Source organism: Mustela putorius, unplaced genomic scaffold (genome assembly GCF_011764305.1).
Source record: "Mustela putorius furo isolate JIRA1106 unplaced genomic scaffold, ASM1176430v1.1 tig00000596_pilon_pilon_pilon, whole genome shotgun sequence".
Classification (NCBI taxonomy): Eukaryota; Metazoa; Chordata; class Mammalia; order Carnivora; family Mustelidae; genus Mustela; species Mustela putorius.
The window spans coordinates 6,943,175-6,965,474 of NW_025421428.1; the positions used below are offsets into that span (position 1 = coordinate 6,943,175).

Here is a 22,300-nt window from a genome sequence, read left to right on the forward strand (position 1 = left end):
CAGACCGCAAGAATGAGGCTCCCCAAAGACGAGGGTCCGACTCCGCGCTGTTTGGTCGATTATCCCGCGGATTCTCCAGCGCTTCCAGCCACTCCCCCAGGCCCCGCCCCTCCCTCCCACCGGCCCTTCCGGTTCCGGCGTAGCCCGGAAGTGGGCGGGCGGTGGCGTCTGCGCGCGGAGGAGGTGGAGGAGGCGCTGGGCGGCCGCTTCCCGCCCCCGAGCCTGAGCCGGTGCCGAGCTGGGTAGAGCCGAGGTCCGACCCGGAGCGGAGCCGGCTGAGCGGGCGCCGAGTCCCCGCCATGGCCCGGAACACGCTGTCCTCGCGCTTCCGTCGGGTGGACATCGACGAGTTTGACGAGAACAAATTCGTGGACGAGCAGGAGGAGGCGGCGGCGGCGGCGGGCGAGCCAGGCCCGGACCCTAGCGAGGTGGACGGCCTTCTGCGGCAATATCCTTACCCAGCGCGGCGGCCCGGGCGCCCCTCAGGCCGGTCTCCGTACTCCTCTCACCCCCGGGCCCCTGAGGTCCGTCTCCCAAGTCCCTTCCCATCCGGTCTCCCTCGGGCCAGGTTCCCTTACTGCGGGTATGCCCCCCTTTCCTCTCACCTGGTCTTCCCACTCCTCTTGTCCCGGGCTCCCCTTGTCCCGGGCTCCGGCCCACGGATCCTCCCTCAGCGCGGCACCTAGCCCGGGTTGGACCCGCCGGCTCACCAGCCCCAGAAGCACGCCCGACACCCTGGCAGCCCCGCAGGCTCCTCACTCTACCGCGAGGCCTGCCCTCTTTTCTCCCCCCCTGTCTCCTTATCCCCGCAGACTGTGCGTTTGGCTCCCCTTCACTCCATCCCCCCTTTCAGGAAATGGGGCCATTCTCGAGCTAGATGGGCGGGAGGGGCCGAGGTGAGCCCCGCTGAGTAATTCAGCGGCCTAGAAGGCTCCCGGGCACAGTCCTCTTGGGCCGGCTTGCAGCAGCACATGAAGGTCGGTGGGTGGATGGCTGAGGGGTAGAAAGGAACCAAGGGGGAGCGAAGGCTGGAGCCTTAGTCCAGCCGTGAGGTGAGAGATTGTGCACCTCCCACCCCACAAGGAGTCTTACTGCCACTCTTTTTCACCTGTTCTCGGTTTCCTGTGAACACCCTGGGCAGTGGAGCTTGATGGTCTCAGCCACGTTCAAGAAGTCACTTTTGGCTCCCTCCCTGAAATAGCCTTCTTGTGCGGGAAGCCGGGAAGAACTAGTAGTTGAGAGCTAAGACAATCCAGACAGCACCAAGTGAAATGTAAAAGTAGAACCTCATGACTGGAAATGACTATTCTTGTGGCCGCATAAGGCAGGCATTTAGAAAACAGGATTAAAAATAGAGGTGGTTGTCACAGCCTGCTTGGTCCCTTAGCAGTTTGAGCACAGGAAACTAACTTATTCTCACAGGAAGGATTTTTCTCTATTCAAATGGTGTTACAGGAAGTGCCTGCCCCTCCCCCGCACTTGCCAGGGCAGGGTCGGATGCTGATGCTGTATATAAATCAGGTTCTGGGTGTTTAATCAGTTGACTCACCTTGGGAAGGCAGGCCCGAGGACTACCTTAGGGAGGAGTCCTGCGGGGTTCCTCCAGTGTGCCTTTGAAACAAAAACCAGATTTTGTTTGAACAGGAATGTGCTTTCAAAGGTGGGGATTCAACCCCTGTATTTCCTGCCCCATCAGGACCACCCTGCTTACCCCATTGATGAAATGGGGTCGCGAGAAGGACCCTCGCGAGGGAAGATTGATTCTGCAGCCTGGTGCAGGACGTGGCTTATGGGCAAGCAGTACCAAAAAGGCTCCAGGGTTGGGTCTATGGCCAGGACCATCCCCAGATGGGGAGAACAGAGTCTGGTTATCTGCTGTCTTGGTCCTGGTGCTACAGATACTTGTTGAAGATCATCTCTTGGTACACCCCCTGACTAATGACAGGTTCCTTGAGGCTAATTGGAGGCTGAGGTTTAGCACATTGAGTTGGTGGCCGTTTCTCCACTAGTGACAGTGTCAGAAACCTTGTTACCATAGACTGTCTACCTCGGGATTGGTGAAAGGGAGGTTAGCAAGGAGAACTGAAATCCTGGCACGTGTGGAGCCCAGGGAGGGAGTAGGAAGGAACTGGTATTTTCCGAGTCCCTACCATGTGCCAGGAATTGGACTTCTATTAGATCACCGAATTTAAACTATAGAGTAGGCTGCTAGGAGCTTAGAACAGAGGCCAGAGGATTAGGGATAGAGATTGATTAATTGGAGTGGTGGAGGGTAGGGAGGAGGAGGCCTGTCTTATGTCGTATAGGGAATTGAGTCATGGTAGGAAATCACTCCGATGAACTAGAACATGGGCCATGTATCCATGCAGATCTAACTCTGTTGTGCTATAGTTGCATGACCTCATACCCTGTCTGAACCTCAGCATCCTCTCCTGTGAACAGGAGGGGGACAAGGCTGCCCTTACAGGTTCCGTGGGAGCATCACAACAACCTTGCAGAGGCTTCACAGTGCTGGGCACACAGCAAGTATCCTGGACTATAGTTTGGGTCTTTGGGTAGAACAGTAGGGGATTTGGTAGAGAATTTAGCTTTGGAGTTGGGCACACTTGGATTTGAACGCCAGCTGGACAGCTTACCTTTTTGACATTGGGGAAGTCATTTTCCTTCTCTGAGCCTCAGATTCATTGCCTTTCAAATGAGAGTAATGATTCTTGTCCCGGAGTGTTGGTAGCAGTATTGAGATGACATGTGCAAGCACCTGGCACAGGAGCTGAGACCTTGTAGGGAGTTTAAATATCCATTCCTTTTCTTCCTCACTGAAGAACCTTCTGGTCTCAGGAACGGATGTGTCCAAAGAAGTGGTTTTGAATAATTTTGCACACTCTCTCCTCCCCCTGAAGAAATCTGGCACTGTTTGGAGACATTTTGATTGTCCCGACCTGGGGCACGCTGCTGGGATCTAGTGGGCAGAGGCCAGGGTTGCTGCTAAATACAGTGCAGTGAGCATACAGGACAGACTTCACACCGGCCATGTGGTCTGAAATGTGAAAAGCGCTGTGGTTGAGAAACCCTGACCTAGAGATGAGGGGCAGCAGTCCCCAGTCTCCACAGGATGTTCTGTAAGCTGAACCTGGGGCCCAGCCTGACACGTGCTGTGCACTCCCTGCTCCCCGGTTCTCCCCAAGCTGCTAAAGGGCCTGTATCCATCAACACCTATGGCGAATGCTTGGTGGACTGGCACTACCGAGGTAACTAAAGCAGTGACTTTTTGCCCCCGTGGACTAGGGACCCCCCATCCATCCCTCAAAGATTCTGTTTGCCAGCCACGCTGGTTCGCGGGGAGAGCCGGCCTCCGTTTCCTACTAAGCCGCTGAGACTGTATTGCTCTGGGACGCCACATCCGAAAACAGTGCCAAGATAGAAGTTATCAGTGGCTGATACCAGACTGGCCCTTGCCTGGCCGAGGAGAGGGAGTTCCAAAGCCAGCAGCGAAGGGGTGGGCTGCCTCTCCATCGTAGAGGGTGGATCGGCCCGGCAGGGGGTGGGGAGCTCAGCGGGTGTGGCCCTTGGGTGGTGTGGGCCCAGCACAGTCAGGATGGAGCCCACACAAGGGAGGAAGGGAGGGGGCTTTGCTCCGGAGGCTCTGTTCACACGTAGGTATCGCTGCACAACCAGGAGTAGAGACCTGATTGGGCAGAAGCCATTCCCTTGTTCTATTTTTGAAGCTTTTTGGCTGAAGCCAGTGTTTCAGATGAGGAAATGAAAGTTGGCTGATGTAATTCAGTTTAAAATAGGTGTCACCTTTGGGGACCTAACCCAGATTGTCATTTTCTTGTCAGTGCTTTGCATTCAGACCTCAGCAAAGAATGTGTCAGGATTGCAACTAAGGTTGAGGGAAGTGGGGCAGATTGACTCGTATTTTGGGGAAAAACTTTTAGATTAATAAATCTCCCTTCTAGTAGTAGTTGGGACGTCACAGACCCGGGCGGGTCTTGAAAGATAGCAATTTTAGGACATCTTAATTTCTTTAGCAGTGGCGTTGATAAAACTTTGGATTAAGCGTTAGGAGATCTCCATTTGTGCCTTCGTCCTTCCCTTTTGAGAACGGACAGGTGGGCGGGCCAGCCTCGCATCAGCGTGGTGAGGAGTCCCAGGGCAGACCCGGTGCCCAGGACCGAGCAGGTGCCAGTGGGCTCAGTCAGCCTCTATCGCGGGTCACCCGGAGAGGGCACTTGCTTTGCTCCTGCCTTCTAGGGTGGGAGGGAAGGAGTGTCCAAATGCGTTTTGGGGGCGGCAGAAGGAGCAGCCTTGCACAGTAGAGGGGCCCTCTGCTCTTGGTGTGGCTCTGGGGAGCTACAGGCCGCTCTCTCACTGGGCTCTGGCCACACCTGACATCCGCAGTGGGGCGCAGGGGAGGGGGCATGTGGATGTTGTTTGAGTCCTCTCTCTCAAGCTGTTTTTGAAATGAGTTTGTGAACAAAGGTGTGGGCATGCTTGAGCCGGACCGTCCTTAACCGGTGGTGATGCACAGGGGACATGCTTCGGGCCTTCCACGCCGCCTTGCGGAACTCTCCCGTCAACACCAAGAATCAGGCCGTGAAGGTAAAGCGGGTGCGGCTGTGGCTTTGCCGGGTGCCGCCGGGCCTGGGCCGTGACCGTGACGGTCTGTGTCACAGCTGAGTGAGGGCTCCGCGGGGCTCCACACAGGCGTCTGTTGTGCGTCCGCCTCAGCGAGGCTCTCCTGAGGGAGTGAGTTGGCACTGGGCAGCGCTTCCATGGCAGCCTCCTGGCACTCCTGCCATCAGGCCTGTCTGCGTTTAGAGTAAAAGCTCCCCAAAGAAACAGTCTCGCCTCCCCAGGGCTTCCTGGGGCGAGAAGTCGACCCAGCCCTTGCTGCTTAGCAAAACTATAAATTAGCTTGCCCCGTGGGACTTAGCAGTGGTTTGGCTTTCAAGGTTATCGAATAGGCTTTACTTGCGTAAGGATATTTAGTGCTTTTAGGATTTCCTGCCTTTTCAAACGTTGAGAAGATAGGATCCTGCTTTATCACATCACACCAGTTTAGAAGCTGTCAAAAGTTTGCTCCAGGGAAAGGGTCTCTCTGAAGCGGGGGTTTTGCTGTCTTGTGATAGCGTCTTGACGTAAGCCATGGCTGCACCTCTCAGGTGAGGGGAAACGGCCCGTCTCTCACTGGGGTGCAGCTCTTCTGGGACCTGTGAAGAAAACCGATCTCCACGGTTGGGATCTTGGGGAGCCTGAGCCTTGCAGGTGTCCTCAGGAGCAGGGACGCTTCTCTCCCGTAGACCACCTACTCTCCCCGAAAGACGTGGAATAACTTAGCGGCCGCTCACATCGTAACCGTCCCAGATAAATGAGAAAGGGGACAGTGTTTCTAAGAGTTCTGACCGCTCGGTTTGGCATTTCTGTGCCTGTCTGGGAGGGCGTGGGTGTGCCTGGGCTTGGGCTCCGGCCGTCACTCCCTTTCTCTCTGCTTCACAGGAGCGAGCCCAGGGCGTGGTGCTGAAAGTGCTCACGAACTTTAAGAGCAGTGAAATTGAGCAGGCCGTCCAGTCTCTGGACAGAAATGGCATTGACTTGCTAATGAAGTACATTTATAAAGGCTTTGAGAAGCCCACAGAAAACAGCAGCGCAGTGTTACTCCAGTGGCATGAAAAGGTACGTGAGCACACTGCCCGCACAGGTGGCCTGTGCCCGCCTGGCCCCTGCCCCAGGGTTTGACGTCAGGAGGACAGAGGTTCCGGGACCAACACGGAACAGTGTGCTAGGCATTGGAGAGTAAGGGGCTACACCTTAAACAACCTAGGACATCTGGTCGCTTCTCCGGGGAGTCCCAGGTGGGAGGGAGGCAGCTTCTTTGTGGTGGTGGGCGGCGGGGGGCAGGTCACAGGGATGGAATGCAGGCTGAGCCCTCCAGCGGACTCTCAGGGCTTCCTGCTCTGGCCTCAGCCTCACCAGGTCGGAGGGGGCAGTGGCAGAAACCTGGATGTTCACTGAATAGGGCTTTGAGCCACCGGAAGCACGAAGAGCTGTGCCTGTCCTCTGCTCAGGTCCTTACGAGAAGGAGGCATTTCAGCCAGCCAGCTTCCCCCTTGCGGAGCTACGGGCAGCCTGCTCGTCATTATCGCAGGCCAGGCTACTACTGACACCAGGCCCTTCCCCAGAGGCTCTGTTGAGTTCGGGGGGGCTCAGCCGCTTGGGCAGCCTCGGTGCTGGGCTGCAGTGGCCTTTGGTTGTGCTGCTGGGCATGCTCTGCCTGCTTGGCCAGAAGGTGAACAGGGCTTGGGGAGGGGTGGTGGCTGTGCGACTTAGGGACTGAGCAAGCCGGGTGCCTGTTTTGGAGGCCAGGCACTTTGGTCCCTTTAAGGCGACTTGGTGCTGAGCCCTGTTGGCATTTCTAAGGAGGGCTCGGGGAGGCAGCTGTGATGGGTGCCATGTCCCCCAGCAAGCCGGGCTCCCCCTGGGTCAGCCACGTCTCACTTGATTCCTTTCCTTTTCCTGCCCCCACAGGCGTTAGCAGTAGGAGGACTAGGCTCCATTATAAGAGTTCTTACAGCAAGAAAGACTGTTTAAAAAAATAAAAGGACTCATGTTACCTTGAGAAGAATTTTGGATGCACAGGCTGACGAAGAAGGGATTGCCAGTGGACCATCTTCTTAGGAACTTCCAACTAAAGTATTTCAGGACATGCATCCGCTGAAGTGTATTTTATTTTCAAGGTGGAGGGAGAACTCGTCTGTTTCCTAAATCCTTTGCAGGATCTGATAGTCTATGCCTTTGTCCACGAGTAACATACAACTGACGTAACTGTCTACCAGAGCGGCTGGCCGGCGTTGGTCGGGTATACCTGTGTGCTCTGCCTGTTTCACGTGGGGGAGGGACCATCGAGGCAGGTACAGATCCAAGGGCTGTGGTCAAAGGGAGAGCTTGTGTTTTTGAAGTAGTAAAACTTCGAGGGTTTGTACAGACGCCCCGTCTTCCCAGAGAAGACGGGCTCTCTTGGATTCATTGTAAAGTGCCTGCTGCATCAATAAAGCTCTTGGCTTATTAGTATGTACTTTGCGGTGTGTTTCATGTATGTAAAGTGAGTACGGAATGGGATGGTAATGAATGAGAAACTAATGTGGGGTGGGCGTGCCCCGCAGAGCCGGTCCGGGGAGTGAGCGTGGCCTCCGGCCCTCTTGCCGCCGCAGTACCTCTGGCCTGGGCTCCGTGCTGCGGGCTGCTGTGGGGACAGAGTTTGGCGGACAACTATTTATTGGATTTACTCCTTTGATTTGTATGTAATTTTGAAGCTTATTTAATAAAGTACTAAACATTCAATTGATCTAGGCTTTTAAAGTCTTTAGTTTGTGTGACTACATGTGGAGTCTTTTGGGCGCGTGCCCCACAAGGGCCTGGTCACCATCTCCTGACGCTGGCTGGGGCTCTGTGGCAGGAACACCCTTACTGAGATGCTGACAAAAATTTTTTAAAAGGATTAAAAGCCAGAAATGTACCATCAGCCTATAGATACAAAAGGAACATTTGGTTCCCATAACCACTAACAGCCAGCTGCTCTGAAGAGCAGGATGTGTTTGTAACCTTCTAAGCACATGGAACCGCAGTCTGCGTTCCGTTAAGGGACCCCACTGATGTGGTTCTCGGAGAAAAGACATTGACCAAAGTGACACAATCCTTCCAATTCCTCTGCAGAACCTCCACTACCTCCATTCCTGGGAGGTAGGACTAGGCTGCTGCCTTCATTAAATCACATATATTTACCTAAATGCGGGGTGAGAGTGCTTTCTGAAAGACCAATGTTCTAGAGCCGTCTCCCCTCGCTCCCTTCTGTACTTCCAGCAACAGCCAGATGCAAGCGAGCACTTGGGAGCGTAGGGGAAAGGACACGGAGCTTCTACGCTCTCCGAGCTCGCTGCTCTCCCCACACCTGTTCACCAAACTGGAAGGTCTGTTCCATAGTCCAGGAAATTTGCCTCAGAGCATTAAAAAGGAGACACAAAGGACTAAAATTTCCTTAGTCAAATACTGATACACCAGACCCAAGCAAAACCCACTGAAGCTGCATCTCGATTAAAGAGCTTTAATCAAAAAGTGACACCACAAATGAATTTTCTACAGCAGTCTTAGATAGTACAAGTCCTATTTACAACATGGAGAGCGATCCAACTCCGATGCTCATATAAAGGGCTATACACACTGTATCACAGAACGTTTTATACAAGTAAAAGTGCATTGAATCACTTGGAATATTTACTCCACTCTTCCTCTTAAAGCTGAAGGAGATTGGACATGCAGGAGGAAAGCCTACCCAGAATGAAGCCTCCCTTAGCCAGTCCAGGCCGAGTGAAAGCTGCGGGGGGCCTGTGGGCAGGGAGGCCACAGTGGAGTCAACAGGGGACCCCCTGCGCTGTCGCTGTCTCGGAGCCGCTGGGAAGCCCTGAGCCACCCAACGTGGGGAGACTCCTGGAACAGCTGGAGAAGCCACCTCTTACCACAATTACAGAACAGAAGCAATTCCTATCTTGTGTCCCCACCAGAGAAAGGAAAACTAATATTCTAAACCCAGGAGAGCCATGTGCAGGGAGGAGCCAGGGGAGGAGCCAGGTGACTGGAACCAGGAGGGCGGCAGCCAGCCGAGCAGAGAGGACGGTGATGCTGCCCTTGCTGGGTACTTCCGGGTCTGCGGACCTGTAGTACATTTACTCGGCAAATCCCTGTTTTCCCGTGAGATTATATTTTACGTATTTTAACCCTATGCATTTTTGAGAAACGTAACTTTACATCATTGGCTAACTGAAAATAAATTTAGGAGCTTCACTGGTTCATTTAACCAGTGAAACTTGGGTCAAACGTAATCAATTAGCAGTCTCCTGGGAGTCCGTACTGTGTATTCTCCAGTGCAAGCACGTTCCCCTTTCCTTAGTAAGAGAACAAGTTTTCAGGGTCCCTGCCAGAGCCACTGGCCTGCTGTCACGCACTATGGCCAGTGGGGGGCTGTCTGGAGGCCGGAATGTAGTGTTGGCTTAAATATGCAGGGATAGGGGCAGGGGTTGGGGGTAGAGGGGGTGGCTCCACATACAAGGCGATGTTTTGGTCGAGGATGGAGCAGACAGTCCTTAACCACAGCAAACGGGATTAGCATTTGCTCAGTCTTACAACACGGAGTTAAAAGCAAAGCAAACGAAATACCACCACTGCTTCAGAGGGAAGCAGAGACCACAGAATGCTAGTGAAATTAAAAAAGGGAGAGGCGTCCCAATCCTAGAAATAGTTTCCTCTTGATGCTCTGATTTGCCTTCAAGAACACCAGTTAAATGGATTTTATGATACAGAGACATGTTTATAATAGCGAAGAACTTTAGCTATAAAAAATAGTTTAAAATGGTTTACCAGCAACCTATCCAAGACAAGTACATTCATTAAAAAGGCAATTGAGTGTATTTGGTACTAAGGATCTTTTTTATAGATTTGCTAGTTCTCCTCAGTAAGGTGAGATACTGTCAGAGTTGCATATGCAGGAGTCCACCCTGGCCCCAGAGTACCTTAGAGATGTGCACGCCTAAAGCTCTGGGTGGTTTGGGAAACAAGGTGAAATAATGTTTTCTTGAGAGGAAGGGTTAAAAAGCCTCTTCTAGCTCATCCAACCCCAAACATGCTAACCGGGAAAGCCCAGTCCAGCGAGCTGCTGTGTGTGGCAGAAGCAGGCGGGGCAGGCCCGCGACCGCCACTCCGCCGGGCCGCCTTCACGCCCGGAGCCATCTCGGCGGGCTGGAGCGGGCCTCCTCCCTGCCCGAGGCGGCCGCCGCAGCTTCAAGCGTGAACGCGGACACTCTGGCGGGCCCCGGCGCAGACGGGCGGCGGCCAGAGCTGGGGAGATGTGGGGTGCGCCAGGACCCTCCGGCTCACGAGCGCACGGACACTGGGTCCGCCAGCTCCGAGGCTCGGGTCCGTCTGCCGGGAAGGCGGCCTTAAGTCTTGTAAACAATGTTTTGACGCTTGTACAAAATACTGCAGTTACAGTGATTAAAAACCCACCCGGACTGGTGTGTCAGTGTTCTTTTCACAGAAAAAGTGTCACCGCGTGGCGCTCGCCTGTCGGTACCTCCATCTAGGACCAGGGTATCCGAGGGTTGGAGATGGAGGGCCGGATGCTGCCCTTGGGGGCTGGCTTGGACCCAAACCACGACATCTGTGTTTGAAACAGAAGGGGCTCGAGGTGAGCACCGGGGTGAGGGGCAGAGGAAGCCCGAAGGCCGCCCTGTGGCACCCCCACGCCCCGCGGGAGCTCGCGGTGAAGACGCTGCTTGCACTGACTGGTCTGCGGGGCCCCAAGCCTGTTCTGAGGACGCCAGGGGAGCCGGAGAACATGGACTTGACCAGAACCAGGTGATGGAACCGGAGGTAATTCTGCCTTGAAATGTATTTTTGTTCTATCCCTTTGGCATGTACCTTCTGAATATTGTATTTTTTTTTTTTAAAGTCTGGATGCCAGGCCAGACCTGGGGCTGTGGACGTCAGACGTGTCAGTGACAGTGTCCAGGACAGCCCCAGGCCCGTTGGCGGGGCACGGTGGGGCCGTGCGTGCAGGAATCAAGCGCATGTCGGGGGGAGCTCGCGGCCGCCCCCGGCACCGGGCTGTAACTCAGTTTTCTACGAGCCCGCGGAGACCTACCTTATACTCCAGGGTTTCTTTGAGCATGTTCTCTTCCTCTTGTGAGAAGTTCAGCAACACTGACACAGCTTTTATAAGGTGAAAAGCCTGGAACAAAGAAAGTTTTGCTGCCGTGGGCCCTGGTAGGGGCAGAGTGAGGCGGTCGGGGGCCCAAAATGGCAGCGCTTCCCAGGTCCACTCCCGCCAGCTTCGCTTAGGGCCACGTTGGGCTTTCCCCGGTCTGACCACAATGACCCGTTCTTCCCTCCATCTTTACCTCCAGGAGCCGGCGCCATCCCCAGGACATCCCTGCAGCCGCGGCCCTGCTCTTCAGCAGGTGCAGGAATGTGGGGCCGCTTCAGCTCCCGGGACTCAGCACCCAACCCTCCTCAGCCCCCCGGTGCGCGCTGCAGTCAGCGGGTCACGGCCAGCCGGGGAAAGCACGAGGCATCCACACTGGCGGCCAAATCGGAATGTGGGAGAGGAAGAAAGAAACGGACTTGGGGGAGGCCACGCGAGGCTCAGACCAATGAGCCGGGTACTCCGTTACCCCACAGGCGACTCAGAAGCCTCTACCTCAGATTCCCGACAGGACATGAATTTCAGAACCACGTGCTTCAGGTATTCAAAGTTGATCTCGCGGGCATCGGTCAGGTCTGCGCTGTTCGGGACAGAAGGAGCCATGTTCGGCATCTCAGGGCCAGGCTTGTCCCGGACTTCAAAGAGCTCGTTGTCGGGTCTGATTTTCTGAAAACCCAAAGGAAAGATGCTACACTGAACCCCCGAGTCAGGTGTGAAACCCCCCCGGGAGATCCCCAGGGCCCACATGGTGACCACGGGCTGTTCCTTTACCAGGTCCAGCGCAGGGCAGCATGACAGGGCCCCCCATAGGCAGGGAGTGCCTTCTGGGCCCGAGGAAGGCTCGGCCCCTCCAGCTGGGGTGGCCGCTGATGAAGGAGAGGTCATCAGGGGACGTTCAGACATTTCCTTTACCCGGGTCAGGACACCTCTGGGGCAGGGAGCACCCCACAAGGGGCAGAGGCGCTGCTCCTCTAAGTCTGGGCCTGGCACCGTCCGGTCCACACGCGGCGCACGATCACGTCACCGACTTCTCAAGAGCACCAACGGGCTCGGGCAAGGACACCAAGTGCCCACAGTCCCACAGCTACTTGGCAGAAGCCTGTTCAAGTTAGCAGGGCCATTGTCCCACCAGCCAACGTCTGGCTTTCCAGAAGCCTCTTGACATCAGTGGGGATGGGTGGGCTTCAACAGGCACGAGGTAGAAGAGGGGCACTTACCAGTTCCTTCTGGAGAGTCTTTCTGAGTTCCAGCATCCTCTGCTGCATCTGCTTTATGGTCTGAGACAAAGCCCCGCCCCCACAAGACACCACTTGTTAAATGCACATGTCGCCATTCTTAAAGTGCAAAGGACAACAGAACAGCCAGCTGCTGCCTGGGGGCCTCATGTATCTGTTCTAAGACCCTGCTCTGTCTACCAGGAGGCTTGCGTTGTCACACCTACAGGCCTGGGGCTCCTCCCTGGCTGTTCTGCATGCACATGCTCACCGTGCCCCACAAAGGCCACTGTCATACCCCCTCTGTGGAGCACTCAGGCTGCCCTAGCCTCCTCACAGGGCCTCAGCCCACCGGATGGTTTCTGGGGCCTGCCTCTGGAGGGAGTGCAGTTGGAAACCCCTCTGGACAGAACATTTTGTTCTTTTTCTTTTTTAATAAGATTATTAATTAATTTATTTGACAGAGATCACAAGTAGGCAGAGAGGCAGGCAGAGAGAGGGGAGAAGCAGGCTTCCCACTGAGCAGAGAGCCCCATGCGGGGCTCGATCCCAGGACTCTGGGAACATGACCTGAGCTGAAGGCAGAGGCCTAACCCATTGGGCTACCCAGGCGCCCCAGAACATTTTGTTCTTCAGAATTATAATTCTGTGCCATGATCCTGTATCACTGCTCTCCTGAAATACCATAATTTTTATGCTTATTTTTTACAGTGTAACAGATCATAGTTTTTTTGTCCTTATCTGTTCTTTAAATTTTCTTTTTAGTGAATTTAGTTAGTGTCGAGCCTTAAGTGTAATTTGTTACACACTCCACTGATCACTAGGCTAACCTCTGTTTTCCCAACGAAAGCACTTACTGTATGATCAGCAATACAAGAAAAAAATGTTAACCCAAGTCTCACAACTGTAACATCAACATTAGTTTTTCCTGTGGATTTCTAGTCTATGTCACCAATCTTGGGGTGAGTAGCTAGAATTTCGTTTCTGTTTTTTAAAAAATTTACTTATTTTTGATAGAGAGAGGGAAGAGAGAATCAGTGAGTTGGGGGGAGGGGGAGAGGGAGCAGCAAACACCCTGGGATCATGACATGGGCCCCAGGCAGATGCTTAACTGACTGAGCCACTCAGGCACCCCAGTAGCTAGAATTTTGAATAGTGCTTTTCATTTATCAGTTTTCACACCTTTCCACAGTTTTCCTTTTTTTTTTTTTTTTTGGCAAGTTCTATGCCCAATGTAGGGCCTGAACTCATGACCCTGAGATCAACAGTCACATGGTCCACCAACAAAACCTGCCAGGTGTCCCTTCAATTTTAACTTTAAATGTGATAGTAACTCTAGGGGATGCCCTAGGCTGAACCTCCACTTTATTTTTTGTTTTTTTTTTTTTAAGATTTTATTTATTTATGAGCCCAATGTGGGACTTGATTGCATGACCTGAGCCGAAGGCAGTCACTTAACCAACTGAGCCACCGAGGTGCCCTGAGCCTCCAATTTTAAAGCGATGGTCAGCTCTGCTTTCTCCAGAGGTATGTCCACAGTCTCTGCACAGAGTGAGACGGCTCTGTGAGAGGCTCAGCTTCTGTCAAGCACATTAAATGGCCTCTAAACACCCTATTTTATAAATGGTAATGTGCTGTTTCAGTCTGTATTCTCTTGGCTAACCAAGAGCCTGGGCACTCGTTTGAAAGTACATTTGCTATTTTATATTACCTGACTTTTTAGGCTTTTGGCTCATGGACTAATTCAACTAACAAATACCGACTGAGTCCCTACTATTAGTGGCAGACAGCTAACTGGAGGCGGGGAAAAAACAATAAGGAAAATGAGAAAAATGTCTGCTCTCAGGACGGATAAGTGCCAATAACCAGTATTTAGTACATCAGAAGTATTAAGAAGCATGGAGAGAAAGAGCGAGGTAAGGGGACAGGAGGTTCTTCTGGTGGTGAGGGCTGCCAAGGGCAGCGGGGAAGATGCCTTGACAAAATAACACCATGAAGGAAGTAAGGGAATTGCAGGAAAAATCTTCCAGACAGAAGGCTCAGAAAGTGCAAAGGCCCTGAGGCAGAAGGGTGCTTAATATTCACAGAAAGACAAGGCCAGTATGGCTAAGAGGGAGTGCTGGGGACGGCAGAGGGGGTGCAGTAAAAGGAGTACTAAGGGGTCAAACCGCACAGGGCTTTGTGGGCCACTGCAAAGACAAGGCTTTCATAGGAAGTCATCAGAGGGATGGATTTGTGGGGTGACAGGGAAACCAGTTAGAAGCCCAACACCAGCCTGGAGGGGAGCGACCATGGTAACCTGACCTTGGGTGGCAGCAGTGGAGGGTATGGGGAGCAGCTCAGTTTGGGTGTAGTTTGAAAGAAGAGCCCAAGGACTGGCTAAGAGTGTGGCTGTTGCTCGTGGAGGAGACACAAGGGTTGAGAACGACACCACGAGTTTTACTTTTCATGCTTACTGAGCTAAAGGGTGGCAGCACGGTGAGTCTGAAGTTTGGCTTTGGGTGACTGAATTTTCAGATGTTTTTAGACACTGCTGCACAGGTACAGCAACGATCTAGGGTCCCTGGGAGCACCTGGGCTTGCGGGAAGGGTGCGAAGCCTGCAGCGCGCAGCAAGGGACTGACTGCCAGGAGAGAGGGGGTCGGAGCGCTGGGCCCGGGGGCACATCGTGCTGTTGGTTTGCTTTTCCGTATTCGATATTTCATACTAAGATTAAACGTGTGCGTGCAAGAGAGAGGGAGAGGGAATGAGCACTTTCTCCCCACCATCACACACTGAGGCTGAGCAATGAGCAGTGAGCACACGTGACTTCCTGGAGCCCTTGGCAAGCAGGATGGAACAAGACCCCGCGCTCGCAGGGCGGAGAGTCATGACATTTATTAAACCTCCGCCAACAGCAGAAACGCACAGGACAGCCTACGGCCACTTTCCTTTTGTCCCCAACACCCCTCCCCCCCGGTAAAACCACTTGAAGTCAGGCCTCACTGGGTCATTCCACAGCCGTGGAAAGGAAGTGGGAGGGAAGGGATCTGGTCCAGTAGGACCCACTGGTGACAGGAGAGGTGGCTGCGAACATCTGAAGTCACTACTGCTCGAGCTCTGACCCTGTACATGACCTCTAGTCGGGGAGGTGTGAAAGGAAGGCAGTGCAGGAGGAAACCCAGGCAGGCCTTCTGCTGAAGAGGGGAGATCTCCCCCGAGACGCGCCCGGGGCATCCGCAAACTCTCTAGAAAGGGACTGGCCAGTTTTCCGCACAAATACAAGGACAGTGCTGGGAGATGAACAGCTGAGCCAGAGAGCGCCCTCACCTTATTTTTCTCCAGAAGTTGCTGCTCCAAGTCCTGTTTTTCCTTCTGTAGCTGCCCTAGGTCCATGACCTCCACCTCGCCGTTTGGGATTCCCTCTGCTGCTGGAAGCTGGTACACGGGGCCCCCCGTGGCCCTTGAGGTTACCTAGACAGCAAGTTGAGAGCCAGGACAAGGTAATGGTCAAGTTAAGCTGAAGGTCCATGGGAAAGTTCCAGAGGTGTGGACTGATGAGCTCGAACAGGCAGCTGGCCAGGAACCACACCTGAACCTTGGCGATCCGGTCCAGTGCCTCCCAGAGGGACAATCAGCTTTCGCCACACGAGCGTGCTCTAACACCTGAGCCCTGACACGTGCTGCCTCATCTGATGGGCTCCTCGACACCCGAGAGCTCTCAGTCAGTTAAGCACCTCCGCTTTAAAGACAGGAAGCTAGAGCACAGGGCAGTGACCTGCCCCACAGCCCGGAACTAGTGAGCACCAGCTGTGCCTTCCTGGAATTCCAACCCCTGCAAACCCCCCAACCCGACATCTTCCCGCTTCTTCGTGGCCAACTGCAGCGGTCAGCCACGTGTCCTGCCGCAGCGCACACTGTGGCCACCACGCCCGGCCTGCGGCTCCGGTGGGGACTTACGTGTGGCTCGGGCCCCGACAGTGCCAAGCCCTGGTCCGGGCTGGGCAGCCTCAGCACGTCGTCTGCTGCAGCAGCCTCAGCCTCCTCCGCCCTCAGGCTCTGCAGGGCCTCCAGTTCACTCTGCAGCTGGTGCATCTGCGATAGGGCAGAGTCGTGACCTAGGCCGGGGGTTGGGGGGGCACTGTCAGCCAGGTGACTCCACGCCGCTTCCTGCCTAGGCCACTTCCGGGCAGGGGCACCGGGTGGGAGCAGGTCAGAAGGCTCGACAGGGGAAAACTCCTCACCTTTCTTCAGCTGGAAAATCTCCTGCTCTTTCTGGAGAATCACCTCGGTTTTTTCCTGCAGAGTCTGCTCCTTCTCCTCTACGACAGCTGTGAGGTCAGCAGCCTTGGACAGAAAGACCAACATGACGTGGTTGGCAGCAGTCCCCGTTTCCCCCAGAAGGAATCTCTACTTTTCCCCTACCCATGGAAGGGGCCCCGTGAGTCCACAGCAGTCCCTGCAGTCCACAGCCTGGAACACCTGCCAGCTCAGTTCTGCTGGTCTGGGCACACTCCGGGCCGCTGCCCACCTGGCCTACGCTGGGCTTCCCGGACATGTGGCTGTTCTGCCTGGCCTTCTGGGTCCTGCCTGCCTGCCACATGCCCGGCATTTGATACACGTGACCCTGTCACACAGGTTTGTTAAACCCTCTGAAAGGTGTAATTATCCTAAAGCCTTTCCAGAGGCAAGTAAGACTCACATTTGTTAAGGACTTACTGAAGGCTTAGGGCCCATTAACTACCAGGTCTGGGACCTGACACTGAGTCTGTCTGAAAGGGAAGGCGTTTCCCAGCCTTCCCCCTGACAGCTCAGCTGTATTATACGGTCTTGGGGGCCTGCGGCCAGTGATGGCCCCCTCACAGAATTAAGAGTCCAATAACGGGGAACCTGGGTGTCTCAGTCCATTAAGCAGGTGCCTTCAGTTTGCGTCATAATCCCAGGGTCCTGGGATCGAGCCCCGCATTGGGCTCCCTGCTCAGCAGGGAGTCTGCTTCTCCCTCTCCCTCGGCCTCTGCCTGCTGCTCTGCCTACTTGTACTCTCTGTCAAATAAATAAAATCTTAAAAAAAATTAGAGCACAATAGGTACCCAGATATGACTTTTCGCCAGGTAAGCTTAAGAACAATAAATGACCATCAAAAATCAAAAAAGGCCTATCCTGTGGGGTGAAGCTTTCTTTATGACACCTTTCTCCTACCTTTCTAGAGACCTCAGGGGAATCACTCAGTGGATGGCATTCCTGAGACCTAGGTCCAGCCCCTAGGGAGGCTGGTCCTACTGAGGCTGGCACACCCCACCCCAGGCTCACCCTCCCGTGTCCCCCGCGTCCGGAGGGGCTACCTGCTGCTGGAGCTCCTCCCTCTGCTTCCGCACCTCGTCCAGGGCTTGAGCCATGGCCACACTCACAATTTCTCTTTGGCTCCATTCTTCCTGCGATACAGAAAACAGATAGGAGATTGCATCTCAAAACTCATTTCACAGTTTTTAGCTGCGCGCTACCTGAAGCCCATCAAGAATATGGTCTCACAGGGCCAGATTAACGTTCGTCCTGCTCCTCCAGGCGCCCGGGCTGCCCTCTCCCCGCAATGCCTGCTGTAGCCCTCCAGGAACTGTCCTGCTGGGCAACCCACCAGCCTCTCGGCAGATGGGCACACTGCAGGGGCTTGGTTATCCCCTAGGTCAACCATCAGTGCCTGGGCCGAGGTTAGGGGACTGAGAACCTGAAGAGAAGAACTGGTCTAATGAAATCAACACAGGACAAGAAGAAAGACTCCTAAGCCCAACTGAACAGACTAGAGCAACCCAATTACGGGAAAAATAAGAAGCAATTACTGAACTGTAATAGGACAAAATGCCACAAACTCATCAAAATTATCTATTTTATAGAACAGAAAAAGGCTCTGCGAGGTTCGTGTGCCTGCGGTCCCACAGCTAGCGGGACAGCAGGGTTGCAAGCCAGCACCTGCCTGAGCTCAGTCTCCGCCGCCCAGAATATCTCCTACGTGGACCCGGGCTGCCTCAGCCTTCCCCGGAGCACAGGAACGATCTCCGGACAAACAGAGCAGTCCTCTTTCCTGCGACAGAAGCCGGGCTCACTGCTCAGTCCCCAGACTTCTCAGGTGCCTTTGTTCTGGTCAGAGAAGTTTGTTTTTCAGGTCAACCCAGGATCACCGCATTTCTGGGGGGAAGAGCCTCATCGCTGTTCCTCCCCGTTTCCACCCCGCAGTTCCAGGTGGTGCTGGTGGGGCTGCCAGTACCGAGACGCCCATCTTGTGGCTACCGAGATAAGCACGTGGTTCGGACCTGGCCAATCACAGTACTGCAGCCCCTGGCCAAATTGACCTGTCCAAGGGGTGGCTCTGTCACCTCAGAGGGACCAAAGTTCCTTGTTATATCAGATGCCTTTTTTATAAGGTGAAGCCTGAGGGGAGAAGCCCTCTTTCCGGAGCTGGCATGTTACCAGCTTGGAGCTGCTGTGGTGATGTCCACTCAATTTGTCGGCCTCAGCGGGCATCGTGGAGAAGCAAGGCCAACAGCTTGGGTAACTGACAGGGTAGGAAACAGCACGACACAGGGAGAAAAGAGACCTGAGGCCCCGCACCCCCTGGTTCCTGTCGGACAGGTCTTTCTGGTTCTGTGAGCTACTTATCTCCCCTACTGACACTTCCCTTTCCACTGATGCCGGTACAAGTACAAGTTGGTTCGTGGAAGGAGAGGCCAGCCTCCTGGCCAGGGGCGTTCTGGCTCCAACCATGGAGTTGTCAGAACTGACCTTCCGTTGAGTCCATCTCTAGTAAAGACGAGAACAACGGGCGCCTGAATTCAAGCAGAGGGACCCTGCCCCACCCCCAGACAACACCCCTCCTCATCAGGGGTGGCTCTGTTGCCGCAGGAGATGCAGCTTTGAAAGCCTGGCCCTGTGGGGGCAGAGGGCAGAAGCCTTTTCTGGGGAGAGTGAGCGGGGAGAGGCCGGCAGGCCGACTGAGCGAAGGCCAGGAAAGCAGCTGAGGGCAGGAACTGGACTCCAAGCCCCTCCCTGCCAGGCACGGCCCGGGACCCGGGCACTCCTCCTCGGGGCACACTGGGCCCGCAGGCTAATCCTTTTGAAGGCAAGGGGGAACAGGTTCGGTTTTAAAACAAAAAAAGAAACTAGACTCCCTCAAGAACCAGCCAGTGAGGGGCCAGCTGGCACACAGAACGGAGTCCACATGGCTGTGACGTCCACACTGCAGCCACAGAGCCACACCCGGTCCAGGACTGTGGTACTCAGGCCCCGTGCACCGCTCAGTGTGGCGCCTGTCACCGGGCTCCCTGCCTCCAGCAGCTCTCTGCACCTGGGAATGCCTTCCCTGAGGGAATTCTAAATATGTATGCACCTAAAAATAGTGCTTCCGAACACCTGAAGCAGAGATCGGCAGAATGAAAGAGAAAAAGAGACAAATCCGTGATCATCGCTGGAAGAATCCGCACGCCACCCTTACTAACTGATGGAGCAGGAAGACAAAAAAGAAAAATCAGAAAACACAGAGACTTGGACAATACTTTCACCCAACGTGATCTAAGGGGCACTTAGAGAATGCTTTCTCCTCCCGGCCGCAGGGCGCTGAAGTATTTCCCCAGACAGACTACAGGCTGGGTCATAAAACAAGCCTCAGTAAATATCAAAGAACTGAAATCAGTGTGTGTTATCTGACTATAATGGTATTAAACTATTGAGAACATTCCCCAAGCGTGCGAAAATGAACCACACTTCCTAACAACCTGTGTGTGCGTGCTGGTTTTTCAAGTTACTGCCTACCGACCTTGCTCCCCCTTTTATATTCTGTTTTGCCCTGCTATGCCCGGGACTCAGCAAACCCCATTTCTGCTCATCGAGCTGGTTCCATAGGAGTCTCCGCCAACAGGAGGAGCTCGAGGGAGCCTGGAAGGCACCAGGACAGAGCAAAAGACGTGCTTCCCCTGTCAGCTTCGGTTTCTGTGAGTAAGGCTGCTTCATGGGGGCAGCAGCAATTTTGTCCTGAGGCAGCAGGTTTTTCCCAAGAGTGGGGCTGACTACATTCTCTGCCTTGTTCCTCCAACACACACCCGGCACCCAACGAACAGCGTCCCTCGCTCAGAGGTCTGTGTGTCAGATCTGCAGGGCTCTTTGTCTTAATTGCTAATAATTCCACCTTTTTGGGGGAAGATTTTATTTATTTATTTGACATCGATCACAAGCAGGCAGAGAGGCAGGCAGAGAGAGAGGGGGAAGCAGGCTCCCCGCTGAGCACAGGCCTGATGCAGGGCCCGATCCCAGGATTCTGAGACTGTGACCTGAGCTGAAGGCAGAGACTTAACCCACTGAGCCACCCAGGCACCCCATAATTCCACCTTCTTTGCTTTGTTCCCTAAGTTGTAGCCATTCTTGCAGTGGCTACCTTTGCGATAGCTTGTAACTGTTTCTGTGAAAACCTTACATGAGAACATAAATTCTCAAATAACCAATATGGTTCCTTCCCCTGACTGGACCATGATGGACACACGGCAGGACAGATTTTCTGTTTCTTCTTGTGTACATTAGTTGTAATGATCATTGCTCCTCATTCTTTCTTACTGCCTTACATCTTATCTGTGTCTATCTAGAATCTTCCTTCACCTGAACGATGCTCTCTAGCACTTCCTTCCATTCACCCTACTTGGATTTGTAAGAATCCTCACACCTGTGCCTGTGACTTGACAGCTTTCAGCAGTTTAGAAACTTCTTAGCTATTATCACTTCAGTAACTGCTTTGGTCTCAGAGCGCATGGGGGTTCAGTCAGTTAAGCGTCCAACTCTTGGCTTCCACTCAGGTCATGATCTCAGGGTTGTGAGATCAGGCCCAGCCTCGGGCTCTGTGCTCAGCACTAAGTCCACTTGGGATTCTCTCTCCCTCTGCCGCTCTCCCTGCTCTCTTTTTCTCTAAAATAAATAAATACGGATGCCTGGGTGGCTCAGTCGGTTAAGTATCTGCCTTCACTCAGGTAATGATCCCAGGTTCCTGGGATCGAGTCCCACAATGGTCTCCCAGCTTGGCAGGGAGTCTGCTTCTCCCCCTCCCTCTGCCTCTCCCCTCAGCTTGTGCCAGCTTTCTCTAAAATAAATACAAATCTTCTTTAAATCTTTTAAAATACTAAATAAAATCTTTAAAAAAAAAATAACTGCTTCAGTCTCACCTGTGCATTCCCCTCTGAGCTCCTGCTGACCAGGCTCAGGCGCCCCCCAGGATCCAGTCTTTCATCCTGCCTTTTCTGTGTTTCCCTCTGTCCTTCCTTCCACTTCACTAATTCTCTCGAGTTCTAATTGGCTCTTAAACATAATTTTTTAAAACGTATTGTTTTTTAAAAATAACTTTCCTGAAATAAAACTAACACCACCCTGCACAATGTGGTGAGTTCAGGTGAAGCCATCACCCCTATAAGAACAGTGAAAATATTCATTACCTCCGAAAGCTCCCGTGTGCCCTTTTGGAGTCTACCAGGTTCTTTGTTCCAGCTCTACATTCTCTGGCGCTCACGTTCTAATTGTTTCCCTTTAAACACTACTGTCTTTTAGAATCGTTTCCGAATCTCTGCTGACATTTTCAATTTTGTCCTTTATGCCCTTAAACCTAGTAAGTGATTTGATATCTGAGCCTCCTAACAGGTCTTCCTCCTTCTTGCATCCTTTCCAGAACATTTTTCTACAAAGAGCCAGAGTAATTGTTTTAACACAAAACATCTCCCTCAACCCTCTCAGGCCCCGTCCCGCTTCAGGAGCTTTGTATCGTCGCTCAATAAACTGCGCTGCTCGCCAGAACCAAACAGAGCAAAATGCTGCACGAAACTTCTTCCAGCACTTTTTTGCTTAACCCTTGCAACTACTTCCCTGCCTGCCTGCTCTCATCTTGCTCTTCCCCAGCCAACTGACCGGCAGCCACACTGACCTTTGTGCTGTTCTTGGAACAAACGAAGCTTTTTTCTGCCTCAGAGATTTTCTATTTGCTGTTTCTTCGGTCTGGACTATTCCCTTCCCAAACGTGCACACCACATGACTCAGGGCTTGTGCTCAAATACCACTGTCGCCCTCCCTAACCCCCTGTTTACAAGAGCCCCCTCCCCCCTACTCTGTCCCTCACTCTGCTTACTCTCCGCAACATCCAGGACCACTGCTTGGCTGCCGTCTCCAGTTACAGGCTCCACACGGGTAAAATTCTGTCTGTTTTGCTCCTGTACCAGCACCTAGAGTGGTTACTACCTGTACTCCAATGTCTGCTGAAGGAATACAAGGAAACAGCTCGGACCCCAAGGCACAGGCTTCCCATAGTTCGGTGCCTCTGCCCGAGCAGCTGCCTCAC

The 22,300-nt window shown here is 53.6% G+C and overlaps 2 protein-coding genes across 4 annotated transcripts in view; one reads left to right on the plus strand and one right to left on the minus strand.

Annotated features, from left to right (window-relative positions):
• Nucleotides 1-134: 134 nt before the first annotated feature.
• Nucleotides 135-7,075, plus strand: ARPC5L (actin related protein 2/3 complex subunit 5 like). Its single transcript, XM_004757338.3, has 4 exons — nucleotides 135-448; nucleotides 4,530-4,602; nucleotides 5,500-5,676; nucleotides 6,529-7,075. The coding sequence occupies exons 1-4, from the start codon at nucleotides 300-302 to the stop codon at nucleotides 6,589-6,591; spliced, it is 462 nt and encodes a 153-aa protein (XP_004757395.1). The 5' UTR covers nucleotides 135-299; the 3' UTR covers nucleotides 6,592-7,075.
• A 1,012-nt stretch (nucleotides 7,076-8,087) lies between these two features.
• GOLGA1 (golgin A1) overlaps nucleotides 8,088-22,300 on the minus strand; it is a 47,628-nt gene continuing 33,415 nt past the window's right edge. For 2 of the 3 annotated variants that reach the window (XM_004757335.3, XM_004757336.3), the window contains exons 16-23: nucleotides 17,289-17,378; nucleotides 16,191-16,293; nucleotides 15,907-16,064; nucleotides 15,277-15,420; nucleotides 11,971-12,030; nucleotides 11,249-11,419; nucleotides 10,694-10,780; nucleotides 8,088-10,210 (exon numbers count right to left, since the gene is read on the minus strand). In XM_004757335.3, coding sequence (XP_004757392.1) covers nucleotides 10,130-10,210; nucleotides 10,694-10,780; nucleotides 11,249-11,419; nucleotides 11,971-12,030; nucleotides 15,277-15,420; nucleotides 15,907-16,064; nucleotides 16,191-16,293; nucleotides 17,289-17,378 — 894 coding nt within the window. In that variant the 3' untranslated portion in view covers nucleotides 8,088-10,129. The other variant, XM_013058771.2, reaches the window with a different exon arrangement.

Bases quoted from the DNA above. Each gene is read 5' to 3' on its own strand.
- ARPC5L (XM_004757338.3), top strand. From the start codon at position 300: ATGGCCCGGAACACGCTGTCCTCGCGCTTCCGTCGGGTGGACATCGAC. The intron at 449-4,529 runs ATATCCTTACCC...GTGGTGATGCAC, and splicing joins GTGGACGGCCTTCTGCGGCA to AGGGGACATGCTTCGGGCCT. The intron at 4,603-5,499 runs GTAAAGCGGGTG...TCTGCTTCACAG, and splicing joins CCAAGAATCAGGCCGTGAAG to GAGCGAGCCCAGGGCGTGGT.